The 24,217-nt window shown below is 58.6% G+C and overlaps 1 protein-coding gene across 1 annotated transcript in view; it reads right to left on the bottom strand.

Annotated features, from left to right (window-relative positions):
- TECPR1 (tectonin beta-propeller repeat containing 1) overlaps positions 1–24,217 on the bottom strand; it is a 25,818-nt gene extending 1,601 nt beyond the window's left edge. Inside the window, exons 1-24 of the mRNA XM_019716458.2 lie at positions 24,059–24,217; positions 20,030–20,265; positions 19,463–19,645; positions 19,090–19,212; positions 18,011–18,136; positions 16,083–16,257; positions 15,870–15,970; positions 14,231–14,332; positions 12,749–12,894; positions 9,589–10,076; positions 9,070–9,215; positions 8,157–8,312; positions 7,538–7,687; positions 7,263–7,420; positions 6,163–6,290; positions 5,059–5,161; positions 4,425–4,521; positions 4,274–4,353; positions 3,213–3,269; positions 2,532–2,712; positions 2,091–2,226; positions 1,133–1,225; positions 261–367; positions 15–134 (exon numbers count right to left, since the gene is read on the bottom strand). Of these exons, the coding sequence (XP_019572017.2) occupies positions 15–134; positions 261–367; positions 1,133–1,225; positions 2,091–2,226; positions 2,532–2,712; positions 3,213–3,269; positions 4,274–4,353; positions 4,425–4,521; positions 5,059–5,161; positions 6,163–6,290; positions 7,263–7,420; positions 7,538–7,687; positions 8,157–8,312; positions 9,070–9,215; positions 9,589–10,076; positions 12,749–12,894; positions 14,231–14,332; positions 15,870–15,970; positions 16,083–16,257; positions 18,011–18,136; positions 19,090–19,212; positions 19,463–19,645; positions 20,030–20,254 (3,381 nt within the window). The 5' untranslated portion in view covers positions 20,255–20,265; positions 24,059–24,217. The remainder of the gene's footprint in view (positions 1–14; positions 135–260; positions 368–1,132; positions 1,226–2,090; positions 2,227–2,531; positions 2,713–3,212; positions 3,270–4,273; positions 4,354–4,424; positions 4,522–5,058; positions 5,162–6,162; positions 6,291–7,262; positions 7,421–7,537; positions 7,688–8,156; positions 8,313–9,069; positions 9,216–9,588; positions 10,077–12,748; positions 12,895–14,230; positions 14,333–15,869; positions 15,971–16,082; positions 16,258–18,010; positions 18,137–19,089; positions 19,213–19,462; positions 19,646–20,029; positions 20,266–24,058) is intronic.

Raw genomic sequence — 24,217 nt, 5'->3', positions numbered from 1 at the left:
GTCTGCCTACTCACCCCGATGCCGTAGTCCCAGCCCTGCCCCTTGGGCTCCAGCGGCTGCACGCCTGTTCGGTGACACACAGTTCCCCTGCTCAGACTGCGGCTCCCCTGGACTTTGTCGGCGATGACCCAGACCTAAAACACAGACCCGCTTGGTGGCACCATGGGGATGGCAGCAGGTGACCAGAGTGGGCACCCAGAGCCCCTCCAGGCCCTGACCCCAGAGCAAACGTCCGCCCTCCGTTCCCCAGGCACCCAGACCTGGTCCAGGGGCCCCACAGACACACGGAGCACGTTGTTGGATACGTGCTCCCAGCTGGAGCCCTGTGGGTAGCTGGGCGTGATCCCCTGGCGGTACCACAGGTTCCCTGCGGAGAGAAGGACAGGACCGGAAGTTAAGGCGAGTGTCAGGACCCACTTCAGGGTCTGCAAAGCCGGGGGGTCTAACCACCCTCCCTCTGTCTCCACACTTGCTGGGCCTTTGCCAGCCCACAGCAAGAGACAAGCTCGGCCGAGCCAGCTCTGCCCTTTCCACACTCAGTGCCACCTGAGCTGCATAATTGTCCCGCTGGGCTGGGCTGGCAGTCATCCTTTCTACGCATGAGAAACGGAGGACAAGGCATTCTTTACACAAACACAGAGGACGGGTCTGGAATCAGAGCCCTGGGTTCCTGTCCAGCACCTGCCCTTTCCTTGCCTGGCTCAGTGGGGATGTCCACTGTACAACAGGAAAGGGAGCCGGTGACAGAGAGCTGCCCAAGGCAGTGCCATGCAGCCACCTCTGCAGCCCCCAGCTGCCTGCCATGGGGCTCCAGGGTCACAAGCCTGAGCGGCACCTTCTAGGTGCTTCCAGCACAGGGCCCGCTGTGCAGCGTCACCCTGGCCTTGGCACTGTGCCCTGTGTCCCAGGCTGGGACAGGGCTGACCACCTAGGGGGTGCTGGTGTTCCTCAACCTGGGGAGCTTGGGAGAGGGACCCGTTTGGAGGCTGGCCTCAGGCTGGGTGGCCCCTCATCGTGGCTTACAAAGATCTTGTGTCAGGGACCTGGGGGCCAGTGAGGGTCTCATCCCATTGGGGTGCTCAGGGAACCCAAAACCTCCCCCGGTGACCACTGGGGATCAGGAACCACTTGCCGTTTTCATCCATGGCGTACACGGATGTCTGGCCCACAGACACTTGCTTCAACCTCTGTTTGGGAGGAGATGGGATGTGGTACCAGCAATCACCTGTAATGGGAGGTCCAACTTGGATGCAGCTGGGAAACACCAAACCGGCAACCCCAGGCACTCAGGAGCACGTGGCCTCCTCTGCAGTTCACAGGGTTGGGTGGCTGTGCCAGCCTCTGTCCCCACAACGGCAGGACCACATATGTGTGCTGGGGCCTGGCATGAGCTGAGTGCCAAGCAGAGCTGACCCGTGCCCTGCCGACCTTCCAACACTGGAGCCTCACTCAGGGCCCAGTGGAGGCCGTGGCCAGTTCCAGGTGCTGGGGGTGGATGGGCAGATGGCACAAGCAGGGACACAAAGGTGTCCAGCCCCGCGTGTGGTGGACAGCCAGCCTTTCGCTGTGCAAACCCACTGCCCAAGCCCCTAGCCCGTGTGGAGGGCAGAGATGCACCAGCCACCACCAGCCATCTGTTAGCCTCCCCGTGCCACACGCTGTCTAGACACCCAGCCAAGCACAAGCCAGCCTGGTCTGCCCTCCCAGGGGCAGCCAGAGCGGCCACTGTGGAGTGGGCCGTTATAGGGCCACCCCGGGCGGAGCCACCCCAGGAGGGCCCTGACAGGCACGAGCTTCCCTGGTAGAGGTGGAAGATGGTGAAGTGCAGCCGTGAGGGTGAGGGCTAGCCACCCTCCAGTGAGGCCCAGTGGGACGAGGCACAGCCTCAGGGGGGTTCCTGGCTCTGCCCCCAGCACCTGGTCCACAGGCCACTTTCAGTGAACGCTTGTCAAGCTGAACTGAAAATTAGGAGACCAGCCAGCCAGCTTCCCCTGGAAGTGGAAGCACAAGCAACCTCCCTCTGACCAGCCCTGACCCCATCACAGCCTGGTTGCACCGGTGGGGTCCTCCCGACAGGTGGCAGCACTCACCAGCTGGCTGGGAGGGGGACACAGAGCCCCGGTAGAAGGCAGAGCCGTCCCTCGCCACGGCCCACACCTGGTAGCAGCCCCCGATGGAGACTGACGCGAAGGGCTGGTCAGTGCCAACATGCAGCCAGGAGGAGCCCTGGAGAGCAGGTGAGAGGGACACTGAGGCTGCCTGGGCCCGCCTCTGCCACCCCGAGTCCTGGGTCCCAGGAGCTGCCAGCTCTTTACGCCAATCTATCCTCAGTTCCAACTGCCCACAGAGCCCGATGACCCCTCAGGCCATGTGCCATGTCCACTTGTCCTAGAGACCGTCCTGGGCAGGCCGAGGAGGCCTGAGACCACACTGACTCCATGACAAGAGTCCTATTTCTGGAAGAATCTGTCAGAACCCCGAGAGGACCTGCAGGGTGGGTGGTCCCCAGAGGCAGGGACCCGGGTGCTCACCGCGGGGTTCAGCTCAGACACACCCAGGCGGCACAGCACATCTCCTTTGTCACTGGCGGCCCACAGTGCGATGCTGTGCCCACTCCCATTGGCGCCAGGTCTCTCGGGGATGATGGACACGTCCCGGAGGGGAATAGGGGCCACCTCCAGCCAAGGCCCACTGGTCACCAGCTTGCACTTTCTATATGGTGGAGAGAGCACAAGCCATGCTACTGCTAGCCTCCGGCCACCTGCCCTAGACACGGGGGCGGCTGCGCAAGGAAGCAGCCAGGCCACCTTTCTCCCCGAGGCAGCCTCAGTAGGACCCTGGGGAGGACCAGGACCCCCCACCCAGCACCTGGGTGGGCACCGCTTCCTGGATGGGTGGGAATAAGGGGCCTGGAGCCAGGGCTCTGCCCCCACCCCCACCCCCTGTCCTGCCCTGACCCCTGACCCCAGCCCAGTCTCCAATGACATTTCTCTTATTTGTTCTTGAAAGCAAATTCTTCCGGAAACTAGAGAGCTTCAGGAGCCCTCGGGCACTTCCTGGGCTGACATTTACTTTGATTTTGTTTTCCCTCCCCGCTCTCTCCCCTTTCCTTCCATTGGGACTGAGGTCAGAGGCTAGGAGTTTTGGCCTGGCAGAACCCAGTAGGAGGGGTAAGGTTACACCCCCCAGTTACCTGGTTGGTCAGTCTTTACCTGGCCCAGCACCTTCTCCTGACAAAATCCCTCATGGTTTTGTACCCGTGATATGAGCTGCAAGAGGTAGAAAAAGCTGAAATTGAGACCACTCCATAGAAGTTTCTGGAAAGTGACACTGCACACGCACATTCTTTCTCCACCTGTTAGAGGGCACAGAGCTTCAGTATAAACCATGGCACGGGCTCAAAGGGCAGCAGGTTTCACAGGAAACAATGCTTGTCTTTCAGACACCTCTAGACTGGCCAGGGTCTCCCTGGGGCCAGGGCATGGTAGCTGCCCCATCAGGGTCTGGCTGAGGGGGCTCTGAACCCTCCCCACCCCAGGTCCCCTTGGAGCCCGTCTGGGGAACAGTCAAGCTGACACGTCTCTCCTGCCCCTCTCTCCTGCCCCAGTCGGCCGGCTGCCGTGCCTTGGGCCCTGGCTGGGCCTCTCCTGGCTCTGGCTTCCATTTGAACGTGACTTGTGTGCTGTGAAGACCTGTGGCAGCCTGCCGGCGCCATGCACCAGCTGCCAGGGAGCCCCAGCTTGGCGGACTTGTCACCACTTCTCCTTTCACTGCCCGCCTCTGACACACTCAGCCTTCACTCTCCGTGCTGCGCTCAAGCTGCCCCTTCACCCCGACACCTCCCTCACGTTGGGCCACCCGAGCTCATCACCAGGGCCTGGCCCAAAGCTCCCCCAAGGGCCCCTTAGCCCAGAGAACCAGGTCCCCGGCTGGCCCTCCCACAACCTGAGCCCAGCAGAGCAGGGACACAACCAGGTGTGGAGGAGCCATGGCGTCCGCCCTGAGCCTGTCCACTGAGGTCAGGTGCACAGGCCCGAGCTCACCTGGACGCCTCCACACCTCTCCAGCTGGCTCCAAGCCCTGCTGGCAGCTGAGACAGGTGTGCAGGATCTGCTCCTCAGCTATGCCCAGGAGTTGGAGGGGGCAGGAGCTACCCAGGGCAGGGGGCAGAGGGCAGGGCTTTGCCTGGCTGGGTGGTGAGGCCACTGCTGGGGAGAAGGTCTGGCTGGGCCACACACCCGGTCCTGCCCCTGGCAGAGCGAGAGATGCTTACGCGGGGAAGTCACTGGCGTACTGCCACCCCTCCTGGTCAGTGCCCCCAGGAACGCTGAAGTCCACGGACCAGTCGGAAACCTGCGGGAGGGGTGGGTCAGTTGGGCAGAACCCCAGTTCAGCCCCTGCCCAACCCAGAGCCGGGAGCTCACCCAGGTCCACTGCAGAGATGGGGGCTTTGTGCCGGCCTTGGTGCACTCCTGCAGCCCTGTGGCGTCACTCCACATGTACCGGTCAGTGGGTAGACCCCTGCGGCAGGACACGGTGGGGTGGGGGAGGGGAGTGACTCAAGAGAGGCAAGAACGGCTTGTCCTGTCCAGGTACCGGCCGGTGACAAACAGACACACCTAGGACCATTGCATCTCCAAAAAGGTGAAATGCATCATGGCTGGGAATGCAACTGGGGTAACCCCACATCACGAGGGGCCTGGATTACAATCCACCCAAGGGCTGCAGCCTCCATGAGGGATGGAAGCCCACCTCTCTTTTTACCTATATCTATCTGTCTGGCTGTCTGTCTATCTATCTACCAATAAATCGATATAGGTATCTCATTGCATATACGTTTACGTTTTGTGCATTTTATGTATGTCATACCTCTCGATACGTTTTAAAAATATGCATTACACTAAAGATTCAAGAAAACAGAGCCCCTGTGAGCAGTAAGATGTGGGGAGTTCCACGTCAGGCTGGATACCAGCTCTCATGCCACATCACATTGGACGTGGCCGTCCAGTTTTGTCAGGTGGCCTGGGCTGGGCGGCCCCTGGAAGCAGCAGCACTCACCTGCTGCTGTATCCCGTGACGGGGTTCCAGCGCTGGTTCTCGTAGATGTGGACGCTCTTCACGTCCGACTGGGGGTAGATGTTACTGCTGCTGCTGCTCAGGCCTGGGGGCAGAGGAGGCTGCCAGACCCGGCCCGTCTGCCCTGCCCACTGGGCACTCGGGCTGGGGACTCGGGCCGGAGAGGGTCAGCCGACAGGGGCTCACCGCCCGCTGAGCTGTCTCGCAGGGGCTGGCCAGCTGGGTCTATTCTGAGTTTGCACAACCTCCACGACAAGACCCTGCTGTGCACTAAACCTTCCGCCCACACCCCTCCAGCTCCTCCCCCTCTCTGTTCTCGGATGCACTGCTTCCCCCCTTGCCCTCACTTACCTGGCACGGGGCAGGGGTGCGCCCAACCAGCCCACGCCTTATCATCACTCACATAACCTCCATGAGCCCCAATGTCCTCATTTGTAAAGTGGGGACAGAGGCAATTCCTGCCTCACAAATGGGGAAGCTGTGAAACCTGTGCAGACGTGCGTCCTATGGCCTTTGTGGACCATACACACTTCTACAGGGTGAGCGCCCCAAAGCACGGCGGGTGGGCTGTGGCACTGGACGTCCCACTTCAGTGTTTGTTTCTGCCTCTACTTCCCAGTAGGAGACACAGGGACCCTGCCCCCCAGAACTTGGGGAGCCCGCAGGGCTCTCATCCCTCAAGGCACAGCCCACCTAATGAGGAGCTAGAATCTGGGCCTGGGAATCACAGACACAGGTCCTGGGCCTGCCCCAGCGTGCCGAGGCCTCGTCTGTGAAATCAGGGGTTGCACACAGTGGAGGACCTGGTCGCTGCCTTTCTAGAAACTTCAAGGCCCAGGAAGGCACTTTGTAGGCCAGGCCTGGTCTCTGGGCTCTCACGTCCATGGGTTGGCCCCAGGTACGTCCTCTGCAGAGGCTGGCATTGGTGAAGGTCACCTGTCAGCCAGCTGCCAGCCGAGTGTCAACACTGCGACAGCGGCTCTGGCGTGAGGCAGGGAAGCCAGAGGGATTAGAGCAGGGAAAAGCCAGGGAGGCTGTGGCAGGGCGAGGAGCCAGTCCTGCTACCTGGGCTATGGGGTGCCTCACCTTGGAAGTGGCCTCCGCCGTAGCCGCCCGTGTGCACCCAGGCTGTGCCATCGTAGCCGATGCCCCACACCACGCCCTGGCTGCTGGCCTCCACCACCCGCAGGTGGCCTCCCACCTGCCGCCAGAACCTAGAGGGAGGTGAGAGTGGGTGGGAGAAGCGATGCCAGCAGGGCCTTCCAGCCTTCTCCCCCTGGACCTCTGGGGCCCTGTGGCTCCGTGGCCTCCCAGGATGTCCTAGTTCACTCAGCTCTGGTTTCCCAGTGACAGACTTTACGAAGGACGCCAGAACCTGCTTAGTTTCCCATCGGGTATTACCCAGAGCTAAAGTGGGCCAGCAGTCTGCACAGGAGACCAGAGGAAAGCCAGCAGCCCTTGTCCCACTGCTCCTGGGGGCCCGGGTGGACGTGTCCCAGCAGGAGCAGGGATGTCTCGTCTGTTGGATGAGCCACCACACAGTGACAGCAAGGCTTCCTGGGCTGACAGAGTTCAGAGTGAAGGTGCCACCTGGGTCAACCTTCTGTGGCTGAGGCCCTGCCACTGTCACCAGAGGTGGTCTGACTTGTTTGACTAGGCGCCGGGCACACAATGCTTCCAAGAGCAGACGAACAAAGGGCAGACAGACACATCCACGGTCCCCTCCTGAGCAGGGCCTCCTGGTCTCACCTACGTGCCCCTGGTCCTGGCGGGCTCTGCATGACATTCTGGGGGCAGAATCGGGAGCACCGTGTCCCCTCCGGGTGCTCCTGTGCTGTCCCACTGGAAATGTCCGATGCCCCAGGACTGTTCCCACTGCCCCCAGTGGGTGGCCTCAACCATCTCCTGGTTTTAAATGCCACCTACAGAGCCATGCCCCCTCACTCCAACACACAGCAGCTGCTCAGAGGGGCAACGGAGCCCAGCCAGGGTTCTGGTCCCCCTGGGGGTCCTTGCACAGGCCCACGAAGGCTCAGGCCTGGGAACCAGCCAGCTGTGCCGGTGGCTGGCTGGCAGAAAGCGAGGCCACGTGTTCCTGCTTCGGCCCTCCCTTCCGGAAACACAGCTCTGACTGCTTGGGGTGGGGGCAGCTGGGCCCTCGCCTGCCTGGAACACGACCCACTCACATCTGGTCGCAGGGCAGCACGTGCTCAGGGGCCTCCAGGTCCGGGCTGGGCTCACTCACGAAGATGTCCCCCTTGCAGGTAATGGACCAAATGGCCTGCGGGGAGGGGCGGCCGTGGACCCTCTGGCTCTCACAGCAAGACAGGTTGAGTAGGGCCAGCTGGCATGGGGAGATGGCTGGTCAGCACTGGGAAAGGGGGCAGCAGCAGGCCGAGGCAGGGCTGCCCCAAGTCTGCTGCCCCTTGAGCCTCAGCCATGGGGACCAGCGCCCACTTACCCAGTCATTCATATCCTGCTCAGTGGCGGCAGCCAGACGCACGGGCCACCTCTGCCGGGTCCTGTCGGGGGTGTACAGGGCGAAGGCGTGCTTGGCCTCATTGAGCACAGGGACCAGGGCTGTCACCTCGTTGAGGAATATGTGCAGGTACTGCGTACAGAGGGCAACAGCGGGGCTGTCACCGGGGACAGGCAGACAGCCTGGGTCACCCCGCGTCCCCAGAGCTGGTCCTCTGGGCCCTGGCCTGCGGGTTTTGGGGATGGGGTCTGAAAGTTCCAGTATGGAAGCCTAGCTCCTGAACAAAAGCCTGGTTTCCTCGTTGATGATGACAAGGGCACTTGAGACTCAGAGCCCAGCCCTGGGAGGGTGAACGGCCCAGTTTCTCATCTGCAACACAAGAGCCTGTCAGCAGCTCGGACCGACATGGCTGCATGGCCACCACTCACCTGCCCGCCACTCACAGGGACTCTGTCACCACAGGTCAGCACTGCAGTCACCAGAGGCACCTGGGGCTGTGTCAAGGCCCCCCATCCCCGGCTCTGGGTCCCCTGGGCACTCCCTCCCTGTGCTCCCCTTCCCACGGGCACCCCCGCCCGTCATGCCTGGCCCCTCCACGCACCTTCTTCTCCTCGTGGACCATGTAGTAGATGAACAGGATGCTGTCGCGAGCCCCGTCGTGCCCCGTGAACTGCTCCAGGGCCACCCGGACGTCCACCCACTTGTGGGGCTTCCAGTCACACCACCACTGCAGGGTCCCCGTCTTCACCCACACCGACTGCGGCACAAACCCCGGGGGTCATGGGGACAGTCACAGGCAGTCCCTTCCCCGCCTCCCAGGGACACCGTCCGGGTACTCTCAGCTCCCATGCTTTACCCAGGCCGCAAGCCGCAAGCCGGTACCGTCTACACACAGCAGCCTGTGGGATCTGAACGGTTACTCCCTGTTCTCGATGGGAAACAGGCTTGGGGAGAGTCTGGCCCCTGCCCAACGTCACAGAGGGAGTCAGCGGCAAGGCCTGCCGGCGTCAGAGGCCCGACGCTTAGCCACCGGTGAGATGCTTCTGTGCCACCAGCCGAGACACAGCCAGGTCCTCTGAACGGAACCAGCCATGGGCTTCCTGTAACTTCTGTCTCCCAACCTGACTGTGGGCCTCCGGGAGCTTGGCTCGGCCTGAGGGGGTCCGAGACCACCCTCCACCCTGTCCTCAGTTCTCAATAAAACACTGCAACATCTTGGCACGTGGGGTTCCCTGGTAGGGAGATTCACACCCCTCCACCTCCTGTGAGGTTGCTGGGTCTTCTGGGTCTCAGCGTACACTGCAGGGGGCCTTGACAGTTCTTTAGGATGGATGGATTATGGAATGAGCTCCCTTTTTCATTCTGGAATCTACAAAGACCTGGAAGGGATGGCTTGACATCCGAGAGGGATGCGCGCATCCATCTGTCTGTTTCTCCCACCTCACCTCAGGGCTGATATACAGTAGGCACTCAATGAATGCCTGCTGAACAAAGTGTGTCCAGGGGCCGCCCACCTGCTCCACGGCTTGCTCGTAGTGTCGGAAGTTCTCCAGCTCCCGCTTGGTCCTTTCCGTGAGCTGTTGGAATATCTGCTTCCGCCAGGCAGCGGTCTGGGCCGGTGTGATGGACAGGGACAGTGTCTGCACAGAGGGGGACAGGCCTGCAGGCCAGCCAGAGCCTCAGGGCTGGGTGCGCAGCCTACCCCCACTGGGCACAGACCAGGGCTCTTTATAAACTTTTAATAAATCAGCCCTTTCTTGCTAGAAAGCTACGCCCTCTGTAAAATGCCTGTGAGCCCTCCCCACACCGCATATCCTCATGTCTCTCCAGCTCCACCTAGAATGGCCACCACCATGAGGACAGGGAGAAGGGAGGGGCCCCAGGCCGATGCCATTCCTTCCGACAGCTCCGACTGGTGTTGGAGGGTTAGACAGATGGTGGAGCCCAGGGAGGGGAGGGCTTCAGGCGGGCGGGGCCTGCCCCCTCCCCAGGAGCACCCCGAGCACGAGCCCCGACGTTCGTGAACTGCTTACCCGACTGCACTGTGAACCACTTGAGCACAGTATGGGCCTCGACGGTACAGCCGCCTCCTGACACCCAGGCCCAGAGGGGGTGGTCGTCGGCGCCGTAGGGCTCCTCCAAGCCCAGTGGGAGCAGCCCCAGTTCGGAGAGGCCTGTGGTCTCAGGAAAGCCAGCAGCAGAGTGGCTGGGTGCCTTCCTGGGGTCCTTCAGGTCAATGTTGGTCCAGGGCAGCTCGGCAGGGGTGGTGGCCAGGCCGGGGTGAGGCTCAGGCCCCAGGGTCTGATTGGCCGGGTTGGCGCCCTCTGTGGCACGCTCTGGGGTCTTGCTGGGGCTTGGGCCTGAGGCTGAGCTGCTCTTGGGGTTCCTGGGACTGTCCAGAGACTCTGCAGCAACAGGCTGGTCAGGCCCTGGTCTCTCAGCGTCCGAGGAAGCATCTGTGTCGCTGGGGGCACAGGACTCACCACTGCCCCTCACCTCATCGCCAAAGAAGCAGCCAGCGCTGGGAACGAAGGGGACAGTGCTGTGACTCCCTGGAGGGAGGCACACGGGCTGCTGCCGGCGGGCCTGGTTCATTGGCTCCACTACTGAGAACCTGTGTGACTCCAAGCATGCCACAGCCTCTCTGTGCCACAGACACATGAATGAATACCTGCGTCTGAGGGAGCTGGGCACTCTGAACAGTCCCGACACCCAGGCTGCACCCCAGACCAATCAAATCGATATATCAGGGGGTGGAGATCTGGCAGCAATATTATATGTTTATCGTGGCAAAATACATGTGACATAAAATTTACCGTTTTAAATCATACATGGCAGTGGCGTTAACTATATTCACAACGTTGGTGCCACTGTCCCCACTGTCTGGTTCCAAGAACCTTATCACCGCAAACGGAAATGCTGTACCCACTGAGCCAGGGTCTTGTCTCCTCTTTCCCCCCAAACTCCTGGCAACCTGGCAACCTCTCATTCGCCTTCTGTCTCTATGGATTTGCTTATTCTGGATATTTCATATAAATGGCATCTTATGATGCCAACCTTTTGTGACTGGCTTCTTTCACTTACTGTAATGAAGGCGGGTTCCCCGTGTGGAGGCAGGTACCAGCACCTCAGTCCTTTTCACTGCCGAATAACATCCTATTGTATTCTATTGCTACACCACCTATTTTTTTTTTTTTTTTAACAGGACTTTATTGGGGACCAGTGTGTACTTCTAGGATTTTTTCTAAGTCAAGTTGTTGTCCTTTCAATCTTAGTTGTGGAGGGTGCCGTTCAGCTTCAAGTTGTTGTCCTTTCAGTCTTAGTTGTGGAGGGCGCAGCTCAGCTCCAGGTCCAGTTGCCGTTTCTAGTCGCAGGGGGCACAGCCCACCATCCCTTGCGGGAGTCAAACCGGCAACCTTGTGGTTGAGAGGAAGAGCTCCAACCAACTGAGCCATCTGGGAGCTCAGCGGCAGCTCAGCTCAAGAGGCTGTGTTCAGTCTTATTTGCAGGGGGTGGAGCCCACCATCCCTTGTGGGACTCGAGGACTTGAACTGGCAACCTTGTAGTTGAGAGCCCACTGGCCCATGTGGGAATCGAACTGGCAGCCTTCGGAGTTAGGAGCACGGAGCTCCAACCGCCTGAGCCACCGGGCCGGCCCCTATACCACCTTTTATTTATCCATTCATCTACTGATGGCCAGTGGGGTTGTTTCCACCTTTTGGCGATTGTGAATCATGAGGGACTGCCGGACTGTTTTCCACAGCGGCTGTACCATTTTACGTTCTGACCAGCAGTGCATGAGCGTCCACTTTCTCCATATCTTGCCAATACTTGTTAGTGTCTGTCTTTGATGTGCAGTGGTATCTCGCTTTGGCCTTGGTTTGCATTCCCCCCGTGCTAATGACACTGAGCATCTCCTCCTGTGCTGGTCGGCCATTCACGTGTCTACTGTGGAGAACTGTTCTGTTCAAGTTCCTTGCCCTATTTAAACTCGGTTGTTTGTCTTGTTGTCAAGTTGTAAGGGTTCTTTTTGTGTTCTAGATATTAGGTCTTGTCAAATATATGATTTGCAACGTATATTTTCTCTCACTCTGGACTATCTTTTCACTTTCTTCATAGTGTCCTTTGATGCACAAAAGTTTTAATTTTGATGAAGTCCAATTTATCTATTTGTCCTTGTTTTTTTGTGCTTTTTGTGTCATACTTAAGAAGCCGTTGCCATCTCCAAGGTCATGCAGATTTGGCATCTGTACTCTCAGAAACTTCTCAGCTGATTCCAACATGCTGCTCAGGTTGAGAACTACCAGCTGAGGAGACTAAACCCTCAGGTAAATGGGAGCAAACCCTGCCCAGCTGGCCTCCCGGCCCTCTGGGCTGGTGGTGCAACAGTGTGACGACCACCAAGCTGGGGGAGCTAAGGGGTGTGCACCAGGGGCTGGGGAGAGCCCGGGCTGCAGACAGGGACATGGCCAGCTGCGGAGCACCGCACTGAGGCCCCATGGGATGCACACCCAGGAAGGTAAGCACTGAGGGCATTCCCCTTGTGCAGCTGAAGTGCCTGCAGCTCAGACACTGTCACCTGCCTCGGCTCTAATGGCTAGTGGGCAGAGCTGGGATGTATGCATTCTCTAGACCCAAGGTCCCCAGAACGGCAGCAGCACACGTGGGACCTTGCAAGAAATGCAAATTCTTGGCCCTGCCATTTTAACCGATGGAAACAGAAGCCCTGAGGGCAGGGCCTGGAATCTGTGCCGGAGCAAGCCCCCCAGACGATTCTGGCACACAGTGAAGTTTGAGGTGCCAGCTCTAGATGAGAGAGATCTTCCATCTTCTTCCTTGAGCATACACCCCACAAAGAAGAAGCCTTTTTTCTCCTAGACTTTGAGACTTCAGAACCAACAGGTCCCTTCTCGGGACAACCCCCAGCTCCACTGTTGGATGGATTTCCCAGAAAGGCTCACCTGTCACCTCTCACCTCCCACCCTTGGGCCAGCCCTGGACACCAGGCACAGGAAGGGAGGAGACTCCACAGGCTGCATCTCTCGGGGTCAGAACCCAGTTTTTCCTGCCTGCAACGAGGCCCTGTGCTCTGTTGAGAGGTCAGGCGGAAGCCTCTTCCGGACAGTGTCCACTGAGGTCACTGATAGCCCTTCCCGACCCTTCTCCTCCGTGTCCTGCTGCCCCCGGGATCACCTGAGGAGGCTTGAGGAGCTCCCGGAGTGCGACCGGTCACATTCTCGGCTGGCGACAATGGCCTTCCATGTCTTCCCACTGAGCTCGCTGGGGGTGACGCCCTGACGGAAATACACGGCCCGGTCCTCATAGCCGATGCCCCAGACCTGGAACAGAGAGGTGCTGCTGGGTGAGTAGCCATGTAGACCTGGGGGCTCCCTGCCCTTTTTTGGTGAGGGGGGAGGATGGGGTGGGGGAGAGCACCCCGATGCTGGAGGACACGTCTGAAAATGCAGGCAGGATGCCCCTATATATGCAGTGGGGGTGTGTGTGCATGGTGTTGGGAAGGTGGATGGCTTCGCTGCAGGGTGGGTGCAGAAGTCAAATTCAGGAAGTGGAGCCCAGAGGGGGTTGGAGGAGGGCACAGCACCAAGCTCAAGAGAAGCAGGGACCTGTCCTGCTCACCCACCTCAGGCAGACCTGAAGCTTTGGGGCGACCGGGGCCAGAGAAGGTGGTGCTGGTGGGTGTTGTGCTAGGACACCAAGTCCACCCCTGTCCCCATCTTGCCTCTGGTGGCAAGAAAGCTGTTTCCTAAGGAACCCAGAGGGTGGTCCTGGTCTTTTTAAGATGCGGACCTCCTTGATTCTGACCTCATTTTTCACAGGAACGATGGCTGGAGGCCCCCTCCTCTCTGCCTTTGGGCACTGAGGAAGGAAAGCATGCTGGACAGCTGAAGGGCCCAGGGGAGGGCGCCAGGGAGCAGCCCGTTTTGAGTCCAGCCTTGGGGGTGCCTGAAGGGCCCCAGCAGGCCCAGGGCCTTGCAAGGCCGTGGCCTCAGGCGGCCTTCCTAGAAGGGCTTTGGTGCCTCCACGACATGGCTATGGCAGGCTGGCCTCTGTGCTCGGAACCTGTGTACACCAGCTAGTTAGTGCCTGTCTCATCCCAGACCACCGGGTCACACGGCTCACTGGGGCGGGTGGGAGGAGGGCCAGCAGCCCTGTGGGAAGAGCTTCTATCACAGTGCAACAGGGGGAGATGTCACCTTCACACGCTGAGTCTTAAAAATCACCAAACCTCATCATTTACAAGAGGGAGGCTATGCTGTACAACTACGCAAGTGATGTTTAAGAAACGCTGCGTCTGCAAAGTCTAGAAGACCAGTTTCCTCCTTCACTTGGTGATCTGACTTCGCCCAAATATTTCTCAACAAAACTCTTCCAGCCTCCAGGATGCATGCCCCCGTCCCGCCCCCACCCCACCCCACCCCCTCATCTGTGTTCATTGCCACTGCTTTGAGGGTCCTTGGGGGAGAGACCTAAGACAGGCAGGGGCTCTGGGACCCAGGCAGAAGCATCCCCCTGTGTGCCCACAAAGGTTGAGAGGGTGCAGAGGTGCTGGGACCCCTCACATGTGCTGGCATCAGGAAGGGACAGTGGGAAGCACCAAAAACCCCCATTCTGAGACCTGCCCCCAGGAGGCAAGGCTCAGCACCACACGCACACCTGGTCATTTAGTCCCACGTTCACCATCATCATTTCTCCAACCATCTCAATCCAGCTGGTGCCACAGGGATTGTGAGAGTTGACGCCTCTGCGGAACCACACCTGCGAAAGAGAAATAAACGCCTCCCTGAGTGCAACTGAAATAGGTGCTTTTGATTTTGAAAAGCTCGGGGGAATAATTTGATCCTTTGGTTCATGCCACAAACGAGCACAACACATCTTTTAGAAAAGAAATGTTCGTCCACGTGCCTCTTCCCCACACTCCCTCTGGGCTTGGCACCATCCTACAGTGCTGAGAGTCACCTGCCCCCAAACACATCTGTCCTGGTAGCTTCCTGTGCATTCTCTGGCTGAGGGCATTGTCCCTTCAGGAGACAAGGCTGCCTGAATCTTTCTAGAACCTTCTCCCCCACTGGTTCAGACATTAGTGGCACCTGTCGGCACCAGGCAGTAGCAGCAGGTGTCGGCTATTCACTGATCACAGAGCTGGGAGGTGGGACATCTCATGGGCAGCGGGGGTGGGGGTACAAACACATACTGCATCCAAATCCAGACTCTGACCTGTGAGCCTGACCAGTGACCTCCCACCCTCTGTGCAACCCCACCTTAGCTCACTCTTCACGCTTGGAAAAGGCCACGTTGTCCGGTCCAGTTTGCCTCCGTGTAAGACAACTGTCTTCATGGTGTTCTTTAGGAAAACCATTTTTCTAAACTCATTATTAGAATAAATAACCTAGTTGGGGCCTATTCTTAGTGCTTTATGAAATAGTCTCTTTAAGCCTAACTTTTTCATATAAAAATACACACAGTTCAACCAAATTTCCTCCAGGCCGACCTGGGGTCCCGTGGCCCCCCTGGTAGCCCCGCCCCAGCCCCCCTGCAAACTCCCACAACCGCCCCTCCCCATCCTGGGTGGTGGGCTGGGCAACGGGATCCTGTGCTATCAGTGCTTAAGTGTTTTAACCACAATTTCCGTGGTGGGATGGGGCAGGGGACTAGTTATGTGAGAAATTTTATAATTTCTAGAATGTCTAAAATGTCTCCTTAACTCGAAGAAAGTAAGCACAATCACATATTTGTGTGAACACTGAGCAAATTGCTCCTATAAATCAAATTGTCTGCTCATTTAATCTGTTGCTCTGAGAGAGGGGGTGCTTGGCGGCCCAGAGGGGACAGTCAATCTGTACTTTCTCAGGCTGGGGAGCTTCGGCATTGGAGGTGGATCAGATGTGCAGGTGATGCGGCCCCCAGTGACCTTGGTGTGGGGTTAGAAGGTGAACTTGTAAGCAACCTCAAATCAGTGTATTTTATTGGCCTTGCCTGGGATAAAATAAAAACGGCAAGCACTGGACAGGAAAAAGGGGAGGCAATCAATTAGCCGAAGGTTTCAGAAAATCAGCTTCTGATTATTTGAAATGTTACGGCCCGTGAAGTAACCGACGCAGTTGTTTGGCACTTGGTACCGGGGCGCGGAGGGGATTCTGCAGGCACCAACCGTCCTGGACGTCCACACGGAGAGTGCACACAGTACTTGGCTGTTCTGTTCTCAAGGATTCAGACCAAAAGAACAAAAAAACCACACCACCCTCAACATGAAACGGAGCCCTGGGGCTCCCCCACCCCCGCGACCCCGTCTTGCCTTCCGGTCCTTGGTGATGGCCCAGACCACGCCCACTCCGACAGAGACGTGCATGATCCCGTTTTCGGACACGGGAGGCTCCACCACCGACCAGGAACTTCCTACCGGGTCCCAGAAGAAAGCACAGGCGGCCCCCATCAGAGAGCGCGATGGGGAGAAGCTGGGCGCCCCCCTCCCCCCGCCCCACCCAGTACTGGGTGTAAGGCTACCCACCTTTGGGATTGTTCCTGTTGATCCCTTCCCGGACCAACGCCTGCCCCTCCCAGAGCGTGACCCACAGAAGGTCGTGGGGCCCACAGCTGATCTGCACCGCCTCCCCCGGGGTGTCCACGAGAGACCACGATGAGCCTTCGGGGTTGGGGTGGCTGACTTCCTCTCTGTACCATACCTGGGAGGCGACAGAAACCCACAGGAAAGGTCCAGCGGGGTCAGGCCAGAGTTCCGTGGCGGAGCCAGCTGCCCAAGTGTGGCTGCATTTGCAGCAGCACACGCTCAGGTAAACGTGGAGACTTGGGGGACCAGGGACGAAGGTGCCCTGATTGTCCAGATCTCGCTTATCCTGCCCCACTGCCATAGGAATCCTCCTACCAGATGAGATGATATCCCACCACTGCTAAAAAAATGCGACACCTGGATATTGGCTGTTGTAAGGGACAGACCGTGTGTGATGTTCCCTTCATCTGCCCTAAGAACCCCCTCTCCCACTAACCCTGGTATCCAGGGAGAACTAAGGCCCTAGCTCTGGTGTCCTGCGCCCTCTTGTGGCGACGTGCTCTCAGAACACCAGTCTCTAGGGGACCTGGGGTCCCTAGTGGTTAAATAGGAAAGCCCCCAAACCCCTTTCATAATGTCTAAAATGTCCAATTCTTTTTCTCCTTAACCTGAAGAGAGTGAGTTTAATCAGATATTTTACACTGAGCTACCCGTTCAGTGCGCACTGTTTGGTTCATTTCATCTGGAGAAGCTGCACATTGCTGCAGGCCCAGGAAGGCCGGAGACCCCCTCACCGGAGCTGTCTCCATATTGGGGCCCAAGGCCTCCCATCCCTGTCACCTCACCCGTACAGACTGCACTGCAGAAGCAGGCCCGACGGGCAGGCCTCCCTTCTGCTACTTGCTGGTCTGGGGCCGGTCTGTCTCCCCAGCTCCTCTGGAGCCCAGGGTCCTGGCCACACCTGTATGGCCACAGGACTGGTGCAGGGCAGCGGCATGCAGTGACCACAAACACTGCTCTGGAGCCCCCATTCTCTCCTTTCTTTGCTTCCAGGTGGGTGTGGCCCCTCGGGGGGTCTCTATCCCAGGCCAGCTCCGCACCATCCTGCAGCGTGACTCAGAAAAAACTGTGGTTGACCTAAGCCCGGGCCAGACAGGGCCCCAGATTTAAGCCTGATAAAAGCTTACTGTGACTGTTCCAAAGCCAACCACAGAAGTTTGGTCAATTTGTGCTAAATAGTACTTATTATAATAGTCACAACGTTCACTCTAAAAGCATGACTAAGTGTTGGATTACCTACACGCACAGCCATCTAGGTCGCTGCTGCCATCACGGGCTGGTTTTATGCCTTTGTTTAGTTCACAAACTCCTGAGAGTAGGATCTCCTCTCTAAACATCCACCGACCCATCCATCCACATACCTATCTATATCCCTGTCCATCCATTCACCACCCATCCACCGGTCCATCCACCCATCCCCACCCAGCCATCCCCGCTCACCCACCCACCCACAATACTGCTAGAGACGGCTGTGTAGGAGGTGCCCCAAGGGGATGGCAGGGAGCTCAGAACCTGTCTGAGGAGACCATATTGATGGCATCTGAGCCCAGGGTGGGCACTGATTAGTGTTCTGGGGACTCAGAGGGACAGGCCAGGGCCAGGCATGCAGTGGAAAGTAAGAGCCTTCTGGGAGGAGCAGGACTCCGCAGGCCCACTGGAGGGTGCTCGTGGGGACCCCAGTAATATGCTGCCCGCTCAGGCCCACCCCAGCTGCAGGGACAGGAGGCCAGAGAAGATCTCAGGGGCAGCCCTCCTCCCTCCTCCAGCTCTGGTGGGACCTGAAGGGCAGCTTCTTTCTTGCCCTGCGTCTGCCTATAACCAGCCACTCAGCCACCTGCTATCCAGGCACAGCGGGGCACAGGCCTTACCTTTCCCTGCAGAGACACGGCCCACAAGGACAGGTGGCCCACGGGCTCATCTGTGACCTCCCAGCCCCCCACAGAGAGGTCGTTGAAGGGGTCAGGCAGTTCTTTGGGGTCATCCTTGGAAGGGATCTGAAACAAAGTGCGAGGCAGTGGCAGTCAGTACCTGTGGGCACCTGGGCAGGTGGATGGCACGGCGTCCCCTCCTAATGGATACCTGAGTTGTGCCCCTGCACTGCTCCCCTCCTGGTAGACACCAGGCCATGTACCTCCCACCCCCACCCCTGGGCCCCGTCCAGCTCAGTGCACAACTGACTGATTTCACAGAGCAGGCACATCAGGATGGAGGCTTCCTGGCCCTGGGTCCCCTCTACCCTGTCCTCCCTCTGTCGGCCACCAGGCCTGAGCTGATGTCCCCGAGTGGTCACCGCTGCTCCAGAATGGAAGGCAGAGGCACATGCAGCTTCTTGGTTCTGTGCTTTGCAGTGAGCTGACCGCTGAGACTCCATCTCCCACCTAGAAGGGGGCTGATCACAGAGCGTGGCCCCGAGGAGTAAGCCCTCCATGATGTTGGCTGTCACCTTGATCTCTGGGCTGCTCCCAGCCCGAGGGGCAAGCAGGCTGGGCTGGCAGCCCCACCTCACAGCACAGATCCTCTAGAGAGGTCTGGTGAGGGGTCCAGGCTTTCCTCTCATTCAAGGCCACGTAGGATCCCAGTATAGATGGGAGGTTTGTCTGTGTCATGGAAACAATACAAGGGCCAGAGTGGCTCCTGCAAGGTGAGGGAGGCAGAAGTGCACAGACTGAGGCTCAGTCTGTGACAGGGCAGCCCAGAGAACAGGGGCAGGACAAGTCCCGTGCTGTCCTAGGCCGGTCTGGCCTGGCTCCCCATGTGTCCACCTCCCAGATGAAGGGACAGGCAGTGCCCTGGTGTTCCCAGGAGACAAGTCAAAGGTCCCAGCGTGGGAGTGTTGTCCCCTGTGCACAGGGAGGGAGGGCAGAAATGAGGGTCCGCGTGACCCTCCTAGCAGTGGGACTTCTGTCTGGGCCTGTCCCGCCCCCAGGACACACGCAGGCTTGCAGACCTTGGCCCAGGTGTCCCGGGACTTGTATCTCCTGTATCGGATCCACCTCCTCCGCCGCACGCAAGAATTCCACTTCTTGTCTCTTGTGTAGGTGGCAGGGAAGTCCATGGCATACGTCCATCCCTGAAATACCCGGAGAGTGCTGTGTAAGGCTCTGGGGGAGGAAGTAATAGAGCTGGGGAAGGCAGGGAACAGGGCGGAAGAGAGGGAGCAGCACAGATCCCCACTGACCCCAGGCAGACAGTGGGGAGGACACAGGGCACAGGCTGGGGTAGGCTGCCACAGGACGCGGGGGACAACACTGAAGGGACGGGCGGAGCCCAAAGAGTTCCCTCCCCACGTGTGAGCAAGAGCAGGAACTGAGTTCACCTACCCCTTTCTCGGTGGGCTCCCCTCCAAAGTTCTCATCCACGTACCAGTCGGACTCCCACTCCCAGTGAGGCGAGGGCAGCGCCACCCCATCCAGCGGTCGGTGCTGGAGCCCACTCACGTCGCTCCACGGCCAGCGGTCACTCGGCAGGAGCTTCTCACAGAAGCCGCCCACAGGGTTCCAGCGCTGAGGGCCGGAGGCAGACATGGGCTTTAGGCCTGTAGCTGCCCCTCCTGCTGGTCTCCATGGTGGGAAGTGAGTGGGGGGCCTGCCTGGAACTCAGGCATCAGCCAGCACATCCTCACGGCCCCAAAGGGCAAAGAGCCTGCCCCTGGACACAGGGCCTCGCGGGAAAGGCAGTGGAGGACATGGCTGTCTGGGCTTCTGGAAACCACCCTTGTGCAGATCTGGCCAGCCTGCCTGGGTGAGGACACAGCAGGGGCTCTGGCCCCAGAGACACTGCACAACTCGGATCTTAAGCAGAATGTGGGAGTTGGCCGGGAGTGTGGGGTGCAGGGGCTCTATTTTCCAGCCAACCGACCAACTCAGCAACCCCCACACGGCCCCCACCTGGTTCTCATAGGCCTCCTCTTGGCGGCGGATGGGGACGTCACTGGCGCACACGTACACGTACACCTGGTTGTCACAGGCGATGCCCCAGCAACACTGCATGGCGGCACTGACCCGCTTGAACTCCAGCTGGGTGTCCCTGCACAGCTCCCAGTATTGCCCGGCCGTGGAGAGTGTGTACACCCTCCCAAAGAGATCCACTGCCCACAGCACCGAGCTGGGCATGGTGACGGCAGCTGTGGAAAACCGGAGGCAGAGGGCGAGGCTCAGTGTCCCCAGCCAGTGCCAGGCTCCCAGCCCCAGGGGACCTCCAGGCCAGGCAGGGCCCAGGAACCCCCAGCTGAGACTGTCTCACTCCACAGGTGGCAAAATGAGGTCCACACAGCGGTTGCATGCGCACCCCCCTTATCAGAGGCAGAGGCAGCTTCCACTCCAGGACCCTTCTTCGTTCTTGGCTTTCTTCCTGTCCCTCTAATTACAGGGATTTCTTTCAAACATACAAAAAGGTACCGAAGAAAAAATGTAACGTCCAAGTATCTCCCTCCCCAAATTTAATGAATATTATTATTCGGCTGTATTTCCGTCAGATCTTTCATGTCCAAAAAATAAATGAAAAGTCGTAGATTTAGTTGAATCCCAAACACACACACACACACACACACACACACACACACACACACACACACATCCTGCTGTCTCCCTGGGAGGCCTCTGCCTGACGGTGGGTGGGTGCCCTGCCTCATGCTGGTCCCATCAGGACCTTCCCATATGGGTGTGGTGGGGGTGCCCACACAGGCCTGGCACCCCGGCTAGAGCCCTGCATGGTCCTGCAGGAGCCCTGCAGCTGTGTGGCAGGGGTGTGAGAGTCCTACCATCACCCTCCTTGTGTGACTACCTCTCTCTCTGCCCCGTTCTTCTGCCATCCTCCATTCCTATGTCTCTCTTCTTCCTCTCTCCTTGGTAAGGGGTGGGCAAGGCTGCCGCTGCACTCTACCACTGACCCTCCCCACCCCGGTGCTACTGCCTCCTGGGACGTAACTCCTGGGGCTTCTGGTACAGATGAGTGTCCCACTTTGGCAGGGCCACGTGGCCAGACCCATGGTGGCCAAACAGAGTAGCTGGCTGACGGTGGCAGGGGGAATGGCAGTGAGAAGCTCTGCCTAACAGGGAGTCTCCCACATCCAAGACTGAACACTGCCAGGATAGAGGGAAGGGCCTGGAAGTGAGGACACAGCAATCCGCTTTGGAAAACGGAGCTACCAGGAGACAGAGTCTGGCCACCTGGGGTCTGGGGCCAGGCTGCTGCAGTGGCATGCCAGAGGCATCTGGGTGTGGCAGAAAGCCCGGTGACTGGACAACACAAGATGGAATGTGTCTGAAAACAGGAGCATCTATCTGCTTCGGACAATAGGCTCTTTTGGGACAAAGTATCTTATAAACACTTTGTTTGTAAGTGTTTGTTAAGTGAGGGTTGGAAAGGAAGTGACAGAAGAATAAGGAACAGGAAGAAGGGAAGTGGAAGGAGCAGGAGCCAAGCGTTGGGAACCATCAGGACAGGAAATGAAGGGAGACTGACCAGCAGAGAGCAGCTGGCCCCAGGGAACTGCCGCAGAGCCTCCATTTCTCCACCCAGGGCACCAACGCCCAGTCAAACACAATAGGAAGCCTGAACACCAGCCTTCTGGAGCCATTTGAAAAGTGGCACCTGGAGCTGGGACCTCTAACAGAGCTGTGCCAACCCTCAGACACCCCTTCGCTTCTCCCTGGCCCACTATGCCCCCTGTGGCATCCACACTGTGACTAAGCGCGCCCAGAGCCGCACAGACCCAAACTGTTGGAATGAGGGTCCTGGCGCTGCCTCTTTCTAGCTCCACCAAAAGTCAACTAACCTCTCTGTGCCTCGGTTTCCTGATGTTGTAAAAGGCAGAAAGGAATCGTGACCTACTTACGGCGGCATCGTGAGCATGAAACGAGATAACACGGGTACAGAGCTTCGCATACACAGTGCTCAGTACCAGCAAGAACTCAGTGAGTGTTACTGATGCCATTGTATCACCTGGCATTTGTCACCACAAACTGCCACTTATCTTCTAGCTCTTAAACAAAACAAAACAAAACAAGACTAAACAAAACATCAAGTCCCTTTCTGGTCAGCCCAGGTCTTTAGCCTCTTCATTTCCTTAGCACCTAAGGAAACGCACATAGTGGGTCTTCAACCAAAGTTACAAATAATCTCCACCACTTGTATGCACACACTGCCAACTCCCTGAGCTGAGGCGGAGATACTGCTCCAGGGGAGCCAAATATCATTCATTAGTTACTTGAGGTTGGAAGTCCAGTCATGACAGGGGGGTAGGTATGTGATCAACCAAATACAGCAAAGGTCAATAGTAGATCCAGACGGTGGGTACCTGTGTGTAACTGCATAATTCTTCCCACTTGGCTGTGTGTTTAAAAAATCCTCATAAATTGTTGGGAGAAAACTAAGGTCTTTTGGGGGAGGAAATGTTGGTTCCTAGGGTGTTATTTTAATATAAATCCAGCCTTCAAAGATGTCTCTTAGCTCACAGTTCACTGTATATGTAGCTAGTTAAGTCAGGCTCAATCTGCAGGTTGAGCTCAATGAATGGTGACTTTGACTTGTATTGGATACACTTTCCTTCAGAGAAATGACTAAGCAGTAATTTCAGGAAAGACATAATTGAACCTTCCAGGCATCTAATGGAAGACTCAACTGCAGAGAAAGGGTGGTGGTGGTGGGGGGTTGCGTTGGCAAAGTTCCTCCAGAGTGGGGCCTGGGCACCAGTCACTTCCCAGCTAAAGGTGACACAGGGTGAGCATCCTAGGCCAGCAGTACGTCCTTTCCACCTGGGTCTGGATGGGGCCCCAACTCCTCACAGGCCACTTCCTGCTGTGAGGTGATTGGGTAACCTGTCAGGGAGGGACACTGGTTGACTGGGTCAGAGGCCTCTTGAAAGGAGGGTTGGAGCATTAAGTCCCATGATTCTCTGGCATTTCTTTGTTTTGTAGGGGTAAAGCGATGGTGGGAATAGCTTCCAAAAAAGCAACCTCGATTTACCAAGAACTTTTGCACAAAGAATTCGAGTTGGAGCTTCCGTCATTCTGCTCACCACCCTCAGAACCATCTGCCTTTCTGAGCTGGTTTATTAACAGATCCTTTCAGAGACCAAAGGTGGGGGGGGGGGAGGAGAGCGCGGGGGGGGGGGGGGCGGGGGGGGCAGAGGGAGGACATCGTCCCAGGGGAGCTCCTGAAGCGTTTACTTCCTGGAGTCTGCCTTAGGATCCTTCCCGAAAGGGTTCCGGCTGGTTAGTTTTTCTATTACACCCGTCATTCCCAGCCCCTGTGCAAACACAGTCCTGGCCACTGAGGTCGCTTACTGCCTGCCAGTTGCAGGGGTTGTTGGAAGGCAACGTCAGGGTCTGAGAGGCAGGAGAAAACAACGGGGCATGCATGGTCGAGTCCTTCCAAGAGCAGAGTCTGCCCAGAGCCGGGGCAGCAGGGGCCCTGAGCCAGCTGCTCTGCAGAAGAACCCCCGCCCCCATCACCGTGGGCGGGTCAGCCTGGTTCCATTCCGGTTCCGTGCACTTGGGCGACAGGTGGGCCCCCTGCCCGGCCACCAGAGGCACAGTGGGAGCGCCCGGCCTTGACCATCTGCCCACACTAATCCCACGACAAGCAGATTTGCTCCCACCACTGCCCAGCGGAGGAACAGGCGGGCTCCCCCCAGCGCGATTCCCTGAACCCGCCGAGCTCCAGCAACCCTCTTCCCACGTCATTCCAGTGCATACGCTGGGGTGGGGGCGTCCCCTGGCCGCTGCGTTCCGGGGGACAGAGGCGAAGCCGGGTCCGGGATGCAGGGACGAGCACGAGCGCAGCCCCTCCCTGCCTCCCCGCCAGTGTCAGGACCACCGCAGCCGTCGGAGGCGGTGGCGCCGCTACGCTCTGCCGCCACGACCTGTCCGGAGGGGCCGGGGTGCTGTCAGAGCCCCCGCCACCGCTGCACTCACCTGGGCGGGCGCCGGGCGCGCAGAGTCGCGGCGATAGCTCCTCGGCGGCCGGGACAGCGGACCGGCCCTCCCGCAGCGACCAGGCGAGCGGGCGCAGGAAGCTGCAGCCCGGCCCACGCCCATTGGCCGGCCTCGCGGTGACGCGGGGACCCGGCGCGC

Source organism: Rhinolophus sinicus, linkage group LG10 (genome assembly GCF_036562045.2).
Source record: "Rhinolophus sinicus isolate RSC01 linkage group LG10, ASM3656204v1, whole genome shotgun sequence".
NCBI classification, from domain to species: Eukaryota; Metazoa; Chordata; class Mammalia; order Chiroptera; family Rhinolophidae; genus Rhinolophus; species Rhinolophus sinicus.
Note: the sequence above shows the minus strand (reverse complement) of the source record. Positions and strands in the feature narration are given on the sequence as shown.